Source organism: Dendrobates tinctorius, unplaced genomic scaffold (assembly GCF_039654945.1).
Source record: "Dendrobates tinctorius isolate UK_male_01 unplaced genomic scaffold, ASM3965494v1 ptg000395l, whole genome shotgun sequence".
Classification (NCBI taxonomy): Eukaryota; Metazoa; Chordata; class Amphibia; order Anura; family Dendrobatidae; genus Dendrobates; species Dendrobates tinctorius.
In genome coordinates, this window is record NW_027362061.1 from 2,310,761 (window position 1) to 2,326,382 (window position 15,622).

The window sequence follows — 15,622 nt, forward strand, 5'->3', positions numbered from 1 at the left end:
GACTTGAATTCATTTAGGTTAGCTAAGTGTTTCCTCACTATCTTTCTGTTTATAGATATCCTGGATTCTTCTATTCCCTTAATAGGACAGTGAAGAACAGTTGATGTTACATTTCCTTTCTGAGAGAAAACAGATGCAAAATAGGAATTTAAAAGCTCGGCCTTCTCAACATCCTGTCTTACCATTTCATCATTTTCATCCTGTAAAAATCCTATAGCATCTTTGACTTTTCTTTTACTTTTGACATATCCCCAAAATCCTTTATTATTGCTTTTGACATCTCTTGCAAGCCTCAATTCATTGTCAGCTTTAGCTAATCTGATTTGTGCCCTGCAGGTTCTGCAGACAGCATTATATTCTTCTTTAGATATGCCTCCCTCTTTCCATTTTATAAACATTTTTTTCTTCCTTTTTAGCATGTGCTTAAGTTCTGTGTTCATCCATCCTGGCTTCCTTAAATGCTTCCTATTCTTCCCTCTTTTCGGAATTGTTAACAATTGTGCTTTGAGAATTTCATTTTTCAAGATTTCCCATCCTTCCTGGACATTTTTGTCTTTAAGGATATCCAGCCATTGGATCCCTCCAATTCTCTTTCTGAATCCCTTAAAATCTGCCTTTCTGAAATCTAACCTTGACGTCTGAGTCTTCACAGGTCTTCCTCCTCTAGTTATCCAAAATTCTAAAATAGCATGGTCGCTACCTCCTAGGGTCCCAGCCACTTTTACCTCCTCAACCATTTCCTCCCTGTTTATAAGGATTAAATCCAAGGTAGCAGTTCCCCTTGTTTTCTCCCTTACCTTTTGGAAGATAAAGTTGTCAGCAAGAGAGGATAAGAATTTCCTTGACCTGTTAGTTTTGCCTGAGAGAGATTCCCAACAAATGTCTGGATAGTTGAAATCTCCCATGACAACTATGTCATATTTTTTGGAGAACTTGGCCATTTGATGCATTCAGCTTGCACAGGTGGCCTGTAGTAAATGCCTACAATGGTGTCCTTTCCATTGTTCTGTCCTTGTATTCTTACCCAAACAGTTTCCACAGAACTCCCAGTCTCTGAAGCTTCAATCTCTGTGCAGATATACGCGTTTCTAACATACAATGTGACACCCCCTCCTCGTTTATCTATTCTGTTTCTTGCAAATAAGTTGTATCCTTCTAGTATTGTATTCCAATCATGTGTATTGTCCCACCAAGTCTCAGTGATTCCAATGACATCATATTTCTTTTCCTGTGTTAGTAGTTCCAATTCTCCTTGTTTGTTGCCCATGCTTTGTGCATTAGTATAGAAACATTTTAGTTTGTGATTGGTTTCTCTTTCTCCAATATTTTTATTAATTAGATTCTTTTGTCTTTGTTCTTCCTTTCCACTTCTAATAGCAGAGTTCTCAATAGCATTTGTCAGGTGTATGGCTTTTTCTGGTCTTTTGCTTCCCTTCCCATGTTGTTCTAGTTTAAAGCTCTCCTTACAAGTGTAGCAAGGCGACTTCCAAATACATGTTTTCCAGACTTCGTAAGGTGCACCCCATCTCTAGCAAGTAGTCCATCGTAAAGGTAATTCAATCCGTGATCCATAAATCCAAATCGTTGCTGACGGCACCATCGACGTAGCCAGTTGTTCACCTGCAGAATCTTATTCCACTTCCTTGTTCCATGGCCATCCACTGGGAGGATGGAAGAGAAGACCACCTGCGCTCCCAGTTCTTTCACTTTCTTGCCTAAGTCTTCAAAGTCTCTGCAGATGGTTTCCAGGTCGTTTCTTGCGGTGTCATTTGTCCCCACGTGTAGTAGCAGGAATGGGTAGTCATCTGTAGGTCTGAAGAATCCTGATATCCTGTCAGACACATCTTTAATTTTTGCACCTGGAAGACAGCACATTTCTCTTGAAGTTATATCCGGTCTGCAGATAGCGGCCTCTGTTCCTCTCAACAGGGAATCCCCCATGACCACCAGTCTCTGTTTCTTCTTCACAACGTTCTTCTTTCTCCATCCAGGAGGACTCTGAAGGCGTACAAGGTTGCTGTTTGTGGGCAAAGTCTTATCCTGATGTATTTCTTCATCGTTTTCCTGCGTGAGAGCCTGGTACTGGTTCCTGAGAAGTATGGGTGCTGACTGCCTCCTGATCCTCTTGCTTCTCTGGGTCACTTGTTTCAATTCCTCTGTTTCTTCAGGTGCACTTCGAATTTCTTGAACTTTGAACTTCTCCCGTGCTGCTCCTATACTCTGGAATGCTCTACCCCAAGAAATTAGGACTAACCACAGTTTGCATAGTTTTAGGCGCTCCTTCAAAACACATTTGTTCAGAGCGGCTTATCACGTTCGCTAATCAAAGTCATTCTATGTGTGAGTGTGCTTGTGTAGCCCATTCACTATCTCCATCCATCCTTCACTCCCTCAAGATGGCTGGACCTTCATTGTAAATATACAATTGTAAATTCACACCTGTACTTTGTATCTCCCCCACCTCATTGTAGATTGTAAGCTCTCACGAGCAGGGTCATCTTATTTCGTCTTATTTTGCTTTAATTATTGTATTGTTAACGTTGTTACTTATGACTTGTGTTTTGAAACTGTTAAACTGTAAAGCGCTGCAGAATATGTTGGCGCTATATAAATAAAGATTATTATTATTATTGAAGATTACAGTGCGGGGAAGCCGGGAAACCTTCATATAGACGGCCAGTGGGGATGGAGTCAGTGACCGACTCTGGCCAAATCTGTCTCTAGAGCCGCAGTAGAAGATGAAGATGTCGTCCTCATCATGAAGGAGTTATTTCTCATGTCGCGTGTAATGAATATCTCCTGCAGTATTGCTAATGCCGATTCCAGTGTCGGTAATGAGACGAGAATTAGCGTTATGGAAGATGAGTCTATGAGGAACGTGTTCAGCTGCCGACTCCGAGGAGGAAACTGCTTGTTGTCTGTGGCCTAAATATATAGGTTTTATTAGTAGATGTCAGGGAAGAAAACTAAACCCTGTAAGATAATAAATCTCCTCATATGTTTCCCTTATTATCTCCAGTAATTGTATTATTACACAGGATTCTTATGATGTTACATCGGATCATCTTCTTCTCATTCAGGTCTCTACAATATCGGATCCTCTCAGTGAAGATCTTCTACAGAAGAGAATTTTCCTGATTTACCCATCAAGGATGGATATGGACAGAGACAAGATGGCGGAGAGGATATTGCACCTCACCCTAGAGATCCTCTTCCGTCTCACTGGAGAGGTGAGAGATTCTGATGACGTCACATTACATCATTCTTATCTATGGGAATAACAGATGGACAGAACTTGAGAGGTGAGGACTCTGGAAATGTCTGGAGTGAGATTTATTAATGTGTCTCTCCATAACCAGGATTACACAGTGGTGAAGAAGACCTCTAGTGATCGCTGTCAGGACCCTGTGTCTGAGGGATGGGGAAGACCCCTGAGCCCAATCACGGGGCCTCCACCTCACCCCCTGATCCATGAGGACATCAATGACCAGAATATCTTAGAACTCATCTACAAGATGATTGAGCTGCTGACTGGAGAGGTGACACTGCTGGGAATGCTGGGACATTATACAGTAACACTATGAAGGGATCAGGAGGATGACGGTATCATTGTATGTGTCAGGTTCCTATAAGGCGTCAGGATGTCGCTGTCTATTTCTCCATGGAGGAGTGGGAGTATTTAGAAGGACACAGAGATCTGTACAAGAGCGTCATAATGGAGGTTCCCCAGCCCCTCACATCTCCAGGTAATAGACAGGACTAAATACACACGGCCTATAATTATCTGTATGTAGAGAATGAATTCAGTCCCTGTATGTGTTTCCTCCAGATCTATCCAGTAAGAGGACAACACCAGAGAGATGTCCCCGTCCTCTTCTTCCACAGGACTGTAACCAAGAAGATCCCAGTGCTCCTCAGGATCATCAGGTAGATGGAGAGAAGGTGTCAGGAGAACTCCCCTATGATGTGTAGACGGCTGTGAAGGTCTTGTGCTCAGTCTTGTTTTATCCCCCAGTATTATATGTTTTATACTTGTGTAATGAGAACGGTGGAGATGGCAGGATTAGAGCTGATCATAGATGGGACTTCTCCATCTGTCTGTGACTTTTACAATATTTGTTTCAGGGTGAAGATCTGACCCATATTAACACTACAGAGACATATGTGAGGGGTGATGAGCGGTGTAAAGAGGAGATTCCCACATATGACCACCCAGGTGAGTAGTAACCACTGAATGCAGAGACGTCACAGATTCCTCTCAGTCACCGGCTGTGGCTGCTTTATCGGTGGTGTAGTCCGGCCGTTTTACCATGATCACCATTTTGCCTCTAGACCACAACATTCTCCTCCACCCAAAACTGTTCACATGACTTTGGGCAGTGAAAGCCCTTTTCTATAGAACTTACAACCAATTACATTGTTTTTGATCCTAAGGAATTTAGATTACTGCACAATCTCTCCTGAAATGGGGAGCAATTTTATTTTCTTTGTGCAGTGGATGATTTCGCAAACTCCCCTCTCCTGCTCTCTGACCACAATCTTCTCTATAAAGAACTGCCAGGCTGCTCAGGTCACCCCCACTGTCCAGACTTATAGAAACATACAGGCCATTAACACCCAGAAACTTATGAAGAACTTGCAGTCTTCATTGGCCCCTATCTCCTCCCTCTCATGTCCTGATTCTGCATTGAAGCATTACAATGAAACACTTCAAACTGCCCTGAATGAATTTGCACCTCCTATAAATAGAACACCACAACGCAGACGGCGACAACCCTGGCACACCCTGCAAACACGTTTCCTGCAGCGGCTCCAGGTGCGCCGAACGTCTGGGGAGAAAATCCAATCTACACGAAGATTTCATCCATTATAAGTTTATGCTTAGAACGTACAACACTGCCCTTCACCTCTCCAAACAAACCTATTTCAACACCCTCATCACCTCACTGTCCAATAACCCGAAACGTCTCTTTGACACTTATCATTCTCTACTCAACCCAAGAGTCCAGGCCCCAACCACGGAGCTCTGAGCTGACGATCTGGCCAATTACTTCAAAGAAAAAATTGACCAGATTCGACAGGAAATTATCTCCCAATCACCTCATACCATGCACTGTCCTCCCTCCCCCACTGCACCTAGCTCACTCTCTGATTTTGAACCAGTAACAGAAGAAGAAGTAAGCAGGCTCCTTGAATCTTCTCGCCCAACCTTTTGCATCAGTGACCCATTTCCGTCACATCTCCTCCAGTCCTTTTCCCCTGCTGTCACCCCTCACCTAACTAAAATATTTAACCTCTCTCTCTTCTGGTATCTTTCCCTCCTCATTTAAGCATGCCATCATACATCCACTACTTAAAAAACCATCCCTCGACCAAAACTGTGCCGCTAACTATAGACCTGTCTCTAATCTTCCCTTCATCTCTAAACTCCTGGAACGCCTGGTCCACTCCCATCTTATCCGCTATCTCTTTGATAACTCTCTTCTCGACCCTCTCCAATCCGGTTTACGCTCCTTACACTCTACTGAAACTGCCCTCACTAAAGTCTCTAATGATCTACTAACAGCTAAACCAAATGGTCATTACTCCATGCTAATTCTCTTGGATCTATCTGCAGCATTCGACACTGTGGATCATCAGCTCCTCCTCACTATGCTCCATTCCATTGGCCTCAAGGACACCGTTCTCTCCTGGTTCTCCTCCTATCTCTCTGACCGCTCCTTTACTGTATCTTTTGCTGGTTCCTCCTCCTCTCACCTTCCCCTTACTGTTGGGGTTCCTCAAGGATCGGTTCTAGGCCGCCTCCTCTTCTCCTTGTACACTGCCCCTATTGGTCAAACAATCAGTAGATTTGGTTTCCAGTACCATCTCTATGCTGATGACACCCAATTATACGCTTCTTCTCCTGACATCGTGCCAGCCTTTCTAGAAAACACCGACGATTGTCTAAACGCTGCGTCCAATATCATGTCCTCACTATATCTGAAACTGAAACTGTCAAAGACTGAACTCCTTGTGTTTCCTCCCTCTACTAATGTACCTATACCCGACATTGCCATTTCTGTGTGTGGTTCCGCTATTACTCCCCAGCAACATGCCCGCTGTCTTGGGGTCATACTTGATTCCGAGCTTTCCTTTGCCCTCCACATTCGATCACTGGCTCGCTCTTGTCATCTGCACCTCAAAAACATTTCTAGAATTCGACCTTTTCTTACTTTTGCAAAAACTCTTACTGTTTCTCTTATTCATTCTCGTCTGGACTATTGTAACTCTCTTCTAATCGGTCTCCCTCTTACCAAACTCTCCCCTCTCCAATCTGTCTTGAATGCTGCAGCCAGGATCATATTCCTCCCCAATCGTTACACCGATGCCTCTACCTTGTGCCAGTCATTACACTGGCTACCCATCCACTCCAGAATCCAGTACAAACTTATTACCCTCACCCACAAAGCCCTCCATGGCTCAGCACCACCCTACATCTCCTCCCTTGTTTCAGTTTGCCACCCTACCCGCGCCCTCCATTCTGCTGTTGACCTGAGGTTAGCATCCTCAATAATCAGAACCTCCCACTCCCGTCTCCAAGACTTTACATGTGCTGCGCCAATTCTTTGGAATGCACTTCCCAGGTCAATACGATTAGTCCCCAATCCCCACAATTTTAAGCGTGCCCTAAAAACGCATTTATTCAGACTGGCCTATCGCCTCAACACATTAACCTAATCTATCCCTGTGTGGCACAGCCAAAAGTTTTACCATAACCAGGTTCCCCGCATCATGTTCCCACATGCTTTATGCATCCATTAGCCCTCTGTGTCTGTACTGTTACACACTTAACATTATGGCTGGTCCATACAATCAGGGCACCTGTTACCACCCACCTTTCGTGTCTCCCTCTTTCCTCATAGACTGTAAGCTTGCGAGCAGGGCCCTCATTCCTCTTGGTATTTGTTATAATCTACTGTATGTGATTATTGTTATGCTGTAATGTCTATTGTCTGTACAAGTCCCCTCTGAAATGTAAAGTGCTGCGGAATATGTCGGCGCTATAAAAATAAAATTTATTATTATTATTATTTTCTCTGATCTTCTGGTCAGGATTCATAGTAGCTCCAATGGTCCACCATAAATTAATTCAACTCTGGTTTACTGTTGTTTAATCTGTATTTGTAGTTTTCAGTAATGAGATTCTCGTGCTCTGGGGCGGGGCCTGTGGGTGGGGCTGTGGGCGGGGCTTTATGTGGTGCTCTGATTACATTTTCCTCTGTATCGGCTTATGACAGGTCGCTGATCCCTCACTGACCTGCCCCCATTATTACATAATGCATATAATAGCATTGATATTATTGTTGATAATGCCTATAATATTGTGGCTATTGTGAGGCTTGGAAAAAAATTACATCCAGCAAAATGTCACCGGCGATGGCGGCGTCATTTGACTTTTTGAATGTAAAATATGCTGGAATAATTAGCGGTTGCCATGTCGTGTTTGGAGAGCCCCTGATGTGCCTAAACAGTGGAAACCCCCAACAAGTGACCCCATTTTGAAACTAGACCCTTTAGGGAACTTATCCAGATGTGTATTGAGCACGTTGAACCCACAGGTGCTTTATAGAAGTTTATAGCGTAGAGCCATGGAAATAAAAAAAATAAAATTTTTCCTAAATCTTTTTACCTCGATATATATTTTGGTTTGTCCTGAGTATGCTGACACCCCCATATGTGGGGTTAAACCACTGTTTGGGCGCATGGCAGGGCTTGGAAGGGAAGGAGCGCCATATTGGATTGCAGATTTTGCTGGAATTGTTTGTGGGTGACATGTCACATTGTCAGAGCCCCTGAGGTGCCAGAACAGCATAAGCCCCCAAAAGTGACTGCATTTTACCAAATACTTCCCTGAATGAATTCTTCTAGTGGTGCAGTGAGCATACTGACCCCACAGCTGTTCCATAGAAAATTATACCATTGGGCAGTGAAGAGAAAACAATTATATTTTTACCACTAAAATATTGTTTTAACCCCAGATTTTACATTGGAAAATAGGTAGATAGGTAAATGGTCATCATAGGTAAATCTATGGGTGTACATAGATGAATTTGCAAGGGGTGTCCATTTCCAATTCCCAGAGGGGTGTCATTTCCAAAATGGGGTCACTTCAGGGAGGATTCTGCTGTTGTGGCACTTTGGAGAGCCGCTAAGTGCCAAAACAACAGAATTCCCCCTGAAGTGACCCCATTTTGGAAATGACACCCCTCTGGGAATTCATCTATGGATATAGTGACCATTTTCACTACATGGATGATTTCCAGAAACACGTAGTGGAAGTTTTAGAGCAAAAATGTCATTGTAGTGCCCAATATATTGTGCCCAGCTTGTGTCTCTGGAGACCTCCCCCCACCTACCCCCGGAAATTGTTAAGTCAGCTCTACTCAAATGTGTCTGTCACTAAATAATCCAAATGCTTGAATGTCAAAACAGTTCAAAAACGTGGTTCTGTGTGGAGGATTGTAAAGCCGTCATGGAGGCATAAGGCTGGCAGTGATGGGCATTGTGGGTAATAGCGGGGATCATGGCTCGTTCCTTTCTTGGAACATACACGACATCTTCTCTGGGGTTCTTTCTTGTTTCAGTTACTGGAATGAGTGCAATAAAATGTCGCTCAGTGAGTCTTCTGACATCTTCAGATTCTAAAGGATTGGCGGGGACAAAATTTTCAAAAACAAGATTTTCAGTGACCTTTTCCTGATAATGAAGGAAAGTATCTGCATTTCTGGCTTTTTTGTATAACACAAAAGAATTATATGTGGCCACCTGAAACAAATACATGACTAACTTTTTATACCAGATATATGATTTGTCTGATACCTGGTATGGCTGTAGAACCTGATCTGCAAGGTCCACACCCCATATATTTGTTGTAGTCACTGACAGACACAGGTTTTGGAGTAGTGGATCCCTGTTGGTCTGCAGTGGCCCTTGTGGCATCTGTGTGGATCGAGCTCAGGATAAAAATATCTTTTTCATCCTTATACTTAAGGACAAGCAGCTCTCCATTGTGTAAAGACCCTAACTGCCACTTTTGGAAATGTTCTTTGACCAATGATTGTGGAAACCCCTGATGGTTTTTGCGAATGGTCCCACAAGCCCCTATGTTATGTTTAACCAGACTTTTAAATAGGGGTATGCTGGTGTAGTAGTTGTCAACATACAGATTTTAGCCTTTTTGTAAAAAAAGGCTCAAAACGATTTTTCCAGATGTCCCCAGATAAGTTGGGCATCCTGGTGGGTTTAGTTGGCTGTCTTTCCTCTCATAAATGTGAAAAGCTGATGTGTATCCGGTTGAACTCTCGCACATTTTATAGAGCTTTATTACGAACCTTGCCCTCTTAGAAGGAATAAATTGCTTGAGGTGCAGTCTTCCTTTGAATTTTACAAGGGACTCATCAATGGAAATGTTTTCTGTTGGGGTGTAGAGCTTTAAGAACTTTTCTGTCAAGTCTTCGATGATGGGTCTGATTTTGTATATTCTGTCATGTTCTGGGGCATTTCTGGGCAGGCATTGACTATTGTCATTAAAATGCCAAAATCTCATGAGGATTTCATAACGGGTCCTAGGAAGAACGGCAAAAACATAGGGGTGGCTTGAACAGGGCTTTTTTAACAAGACACATAGCGAATGTAAGTCCTAAAAAAAATTTAATTTCTAGTTGGTGTCCATAAATTTGACCTAGCATAATAGGATCGTGGATTCTGGCTGATGAATTGGGACGCATATAAATTTGTAGGACAATATGCTCTAGCAAGCTATCTGTCATAAACAAATTAAAAAAATAATTGGTCCAAAATTTTCCACCTCCACATTTATACCAGGAATGGCATTAAAATTAGGGATGAATGGAGTAGCCGAATCCGAAGCCTCCCATCTGGGAAATGCTACATCAAGAGGCAAAGCCCCTTGGACATTGGTGTGCACCAATTCACGAGCACTAGGGACAGCGCTAGTACTGGGCATTGTTCCCTGAGTTGGAGACATTTCTCCAGAAGCGCTATTTGTCCTTCTTGTTGTACTGGTCCTTGTGTGTGAGGATGGACCAGAATCACTGCTCATTTCTGAGCTATCACTGTCGCTGCTACTAAAGCCCTCGAAATCCACATCTCCATCTGACACTGCACTTTCTTCACTGTCAGAACATAAAAGTTTATAAGCCTCCTCTGCACTATAATACTGACGGGTTATTTTTTTTTTTTTTTCGTAAATAGAAAACTACGACATGACGTGACCAAATTATTGGGCAGGCAATTGAGAAAAGCCTAATTCTTTACCCTATCCCTAACTTTAGGATAAATCCTAACTTTAGTCCCAACACTAACCCTAACTCTAGCACTAACCCTAACCTGCCTTATCTGTTTTTTACGTTACAGCAAAATCGCTGACTGACACAGCTCTTGGCAGCAGCACTTGTAAGGCTACTTTCACACTAGCGTTTCCTGGAGCTGTGGAGGGATGCGCATGGCCGCCCCTCCTCCGGTCAGCTCCGCCTATGGGCACATGACGCTGCATGCGACCTGCGTATCCTATCTTTAGCATTGGGTACACAGGCCGTGCGCAGGTATGTATTTGCTGGCGCATGCGTCCTGTTGACGGTGCGCCGAGCGCACCAAAATGCAACACGGTTAAAGTTTTTTGCATAGCTTGCCATTTTTATGGACAATTTAAAGAGGTTGTCCACTACTTTTTAGTAACCCCCCCTATTGTATCCCCCCGGGACCCATAATGATTTTTGTAATTACCTTGCGTTGCCAATTCTGCCTGTGAGCGGCGCTATGCGGGCGGCTGAGTCCAAGTCATGTGACCGCCAGGCTACAGCCGCTGCTAACATCCGCTGATGTCATGTCAATTTCCTGACTATGGAAATTGATGTGACATCATCAGCAGGCGTGACCCAGTATCAACACACTGCTGTCACTCATCAAGAGTCACAGTAGTGTGTGGGCGGTGCTGCACCACACATCACAGCCCCGTCACTCTGCAGCGTCTGTCTCCTCACCCATCAAGAGTGACGGGGCTGTGTAGGGGTTGGACAGGCTGTCTGCCAGCTGTGCGAGGGGTGGACAGGCCGTGCAGGGGTCTGCAGGCTGTCTGCTGGCTGTACGGGAGGTGAAAGGGCTGTGTGGGGTCTGCGGCCTGTCTGCCAGCTGTGCGGGGGGTGGGCGGGCTGTGTGGGGGTATGCAGGCTGTCTGCTGGTGCCGGCTCTGCGGGGGGTGGAAGGGTCGTGCGGGGGTCTGTGGGCTGCTGTGCAGGGGGTGGTGGGCGGGCTGTGCTGGGGTCTGCAGGCTGTCTGCTGGCTGTGCAGGGGGTGGACGGGCCGTGCGGGGGTCTGCCGGCTTTGCGGGAGGGTGGGCGGGCTGTGTGGGTGTTGCCAGGGCTGTGCGGGGGAGTCTGCGTGCTGTGCTGGCGGTGCCGGGGCTGTGCGGGGGGGGTGTGTGTGTGTGTATGCAGGCAAGCATCATCCAGTGGTACTACAAGTCCCATCAGGTGATGCTTGCTACACTGTCAGTGAGTGACACATTAGCCAATGATGGGACAGAAGTAGTCCCATCATCCAGCTAATGTGTTGAAAGTGAAAAAAAACAAAAAACCACAAACTGAACATACAACATATAGAATATATATATAACATACAACACATAACATAGAGTATATACTTACCAATCACCTAGTTCCCGAAGCCATCGATCTTCTGTAATAAAAATAAAATAATAAAGCAACCTATACTCACCTTTCCGCTGTAGTCCAGATAATAACGAGGGTCCCACGACGATCTCCCGTGTAGAGCAGCCGCATCAGCTGATGCGACCGCTCTCCAGGGGCCCCAGCAATGAAATGATAGACGGAGGTAATCCTCCGCTGTGTATCCCTCCGCCGCCGGGAAAGTGGTCCCGTAACCCGAACCCTAATTCTCTCGCAGCATTGGTGGAAAGTGAGAGCCTGAACTCATGTAACCTCAGTGATGCACTGCAGGAGCCATTGTCTCCTGTCAGTTCACCACTGGGAGGTGCTATAGAGCGGTCACATCACCTGATGTCACTGTTCTATAGGGGAGATCGTCGTGGGACACTCGTTATTAATTGGACTGTGCCGGACAGGGAGTATACGGTTTGTTTATTTTTTTACTTTTTATTAGAGGAGACCGAGGGTGTCGCTTTGATCTGGGCATGAAATAAAAATATGATATCCATGTTGTGTTTTATTTCATTAAAATACTTTATTCTTATGTGTGTGGTTTTTTTAACCCTTTATTACTATAAGATTAATAATGGAGAGGCTGACGCCACTCCATTGTTAACCGGGCTTAATGTCATTTTCCAATAGCAAGGTGACATTAACCCCTTATTACCCCTTATTACCCCTTATTACCCCATATCCCACCGCTACACGGGAGTGGGAAGAGAGGGGCTAAGTGCCAGAATTGGCGCATCTTATATATGCGCCATTTCTGGGGCGACTGTGGGCTGGTATTTGTAGCTGGGGGGTCCAATATCCATGGCCCCTTCCTAGGCTATGAATATCAGCCCTCAGCATAAAATTTAGGGGGACCCCCACGTCATTTTTTGGGGGGTCCCCTATTTTAATAGCCAGTAAAGGCTATGAAGACAGCTGCGGATTGATATTCATAGCCTGGGAAAGGGCCATGGGTATTGTCCCATTCCCAGGCAAAAAATATTGGCCCCCGGCAGTCGGCTTTCCTCTGGTGCAGAAAATTGCGCGGGAGCCCACGCAATTTTTTTTTTTACTTTCTAAAATGAAACATTGTTCATTAATAAACATGGATATGGAAATATCTATAGAAATATCTGGAAATATCTATGGAAATATCTATGGATAGATAGATCTATCTCATATCTATCTATCCCATATCTATCTATCTATCCCATATCTATCTATCTTTCTATCTATCTGTGTGTAATGGAGTGTGGGTTGGACAAGTGTAAAAGAGGAGGTCAGACAGAAATTACATCACAAATCTTTTTTTGTTAAATAACATATCTTTATTTAGGTTACAAAAACGCATACAATTCACAAGCAAAAACCGCATAAAAAATGCATCAAAAACGCATCAATAACGCACCTGCATTTTCTACCAACAGCTGCGGATTCTGTCTGGAATAATGCGCCCAGGAATCCGCCCGGTGTGCACACAACCTTATAGCTCTCAGCACTATAACGGTGTGTACACGGGGACTTATTATTAAGAACGTCTGTGTCTGTGCACGCTCCTGTGTGTGTGCGCTCATGATGCTTGCAATGTGTTTTATGTGAACACGTGGCGGATTGTGCTGAGGATTTTTCCGTGCAGATTTTGCTATATCCGCAGGTACAATGACCGGCGTTTTACCTGCGGATTTTGTGCGACTTTCACCTGCGTTTTGACACCTGTGGATTCTTATAATGGAGTAGATGTAAAACGCTGCGGAATCCGCACAAAGAATTGACATGCTACAGAAATGAACCCTCAGCGTTTATGCTGCTGATTTTCTGCACCATGTGCACAGCGGTTTTTGGTTTACATTGACTATAATGGTACTGTACAATGCAGGAGAATCTGCTGCGGATCCGCAGGGCCAAATCCGCTGCGGATCCGCAGTAGGATCCGCAACGTGTGCACAGACCCTTACAATAAGATGCTTCAGATTGAAGAGAGGGGAGGGAGGGGTTTGGGTGTGTTTTGGAGTGGGTGTGCTAGGTGCTGGCTTACAGGCCAGTGCAATGCATCATGGAACTTGTAGTATTAGAGCACAGTAAGTTGGGAGAAAGGAAGTTGTCGATTAACCCGATGAGAGCTGGAGCCAGCACTGAAAATGTGCTGCTAGAGCATGATAAAAGGTAATATTGCTAAAATAAACATAGTGGATGTTTTTACTGGCACATAATAGCAAGATTTATGAAAAAAAAGTTACAGTAGTGGACAACTTATTTAAGTAGAAATGTTCAAAAATATAAAACTCAATGATATTTTATTAAAGAAAATTGTTTTTTGTCTTAGCAGATGACTGTACCAGGAGATCAGAAGGACCGCTGACATCTTCAATTTTTAAATCTGATGATCTTGAGATCCTACAAGATACAACTGAAGTGATTGCTATTACTCCAGATATATCATCATCCATTCACAGCAAAGATCTGTCATCTGATCCTATGAAACAGATCCCATCTTCTGATTCATTACTGACTACTAAGGGAAACCAAAGTCACAAAAGAGGCAATAAAAAACAAACTGCTCCTAAAGCAAAAAAATCATTTTCTTGTTCAGATTGTGGGAAATGTTTTAACAAGAAATCTCATTTTGTTACACACCAGAGAACTCACACAGGGGAGAAACCTTTTTCCTGTTCAGACTGTGGGAAATGTTTTAACCAGAAATCAGATTTGGTTAATCACCATAGAACTCACACAGGGGAGAAGCCTTTTTCCTGTTCAGAATGTGGGAAATGTTTTAACCGGAAATCAAATTTGGTTAAACACCAGAGAATTCACACAGGAGAGAAGCCTTTTTCCTGCTCAGAATGTGGGAATTGTTTTGCAGATAAATCACATTTGGTTAATCACCATAGAATTCACACAGGGGAAAAGCCTTTTTCCTGTTCAGAATGTGGGAAATGTTTTAACCAGAAATCAAGTTTGGTTGATCACCATAGAACTCACACTGGGGAGAAGCCTTTTTCCTGTTCAGATTGTGGGAAATGTTTTAACCAGAAATCAAATTTGGTTGATCACCATAGAACTCACACTGGGGAGAAGCCTTTTTCCTGTTCAGAATGTGGGAAATGTTTTAACCAGAAATCATATTTTGTTAAACACCAGAGAATTCACACAGGGGAGAAGCCTTTTTCCTGTTCAGAATGTGGGAAATGTTTTAACCAGAAAATACATTTTGTTATCCACCAGAGAACTCACACAGGGGAGAAGCCTTATTTCTGTTCAGATTGTGGGAAATGTTTTAACCAGAAATCACATTTTGTTAAGCATCAGAGAACTCACACAGGGGAGAAGCCTTTTTCCTGTTCAGAATGTGGGAAATGTTTTATCCAGAAATCAAATTTGGTTAAACACCAGAGAATTCACACAGGGGAGAAGCCTTTTTCCTGTTCAGAATGTGGGAAATATTTTAACCAGAACGCGCTTCTTGAACGCCATCAGAGCAGTCACACAGAGGAGAAGCCATTTTCATTTTCTTAATGTGGGAAATATTTTACTTGGAAATCAACTGTTAATAAACATCAGAGACGTCACAGAGGGGAGAAGCCTTTTTTATGTTCATAATGTGGGAATAGTTTTAACCAAAATAGAATCTTCTTAAATTGGTTGTCTCTTGTCATTCCTCATGTTTGCTGACAAAAGGATAAAACTAAACTTTATTAATTCCAAATGTAAAACTATACCCATAATTCACCCCCTTAAGGTGAGTCAGTAGGTGACTAATAGAAAAAACATGTACCCCAAAGTTCAGTATATAGGGTGAGGTGATGTACACTGCGTGCAGAATTATTAGGCAAATGGGTATTTTGATCACATCATCCTTTTTATACATGTTGTCCTACTCCAAGCTGTGTAGGCTTGAAGGT

General features: G+C 43.6%; 1 protein-coding gene across 1 annotated transcript in view; it reads left to right on the top strand.

Moving 5' to 3' along the window:
- LOC141076227 (uncharacterized) overlaps positions 1 to 15,363 on the top strand; it is a 60,375-nt gene extending 45,012 nt beyond the window's left edge. Inside the window, exons 3-7 of the mRNA XM_073563584.1 lie at positions 3,366 to 3,539; positions 3,623 to 3,746; positions 3,830 to 3,927; positions 4,126 to 4,216; positions 14,044 to 15,363. Of these exons, the coding sequence (XP_073419685.1) occupies positions 3,366 to 3,539; positions 3,623 to 3,746; positions 3,830 to 3,927; positions 4,126 to 4,216; positions 14,044 to 15,236 (1,680 nt within the window). The 3' untranslated portion in view covers positions 15,237 to 15,363. The remainder of the gene's footprint in view (positions 1 to 3,365; positions 3,540 to 3,622; positions 3,747 to 3,829; positions 3,928 to 4,125; positions 4,217 to 14,043) is intronic.
- Positions 15,364 to 15,622: the final 259 nt, after the last annotated feature.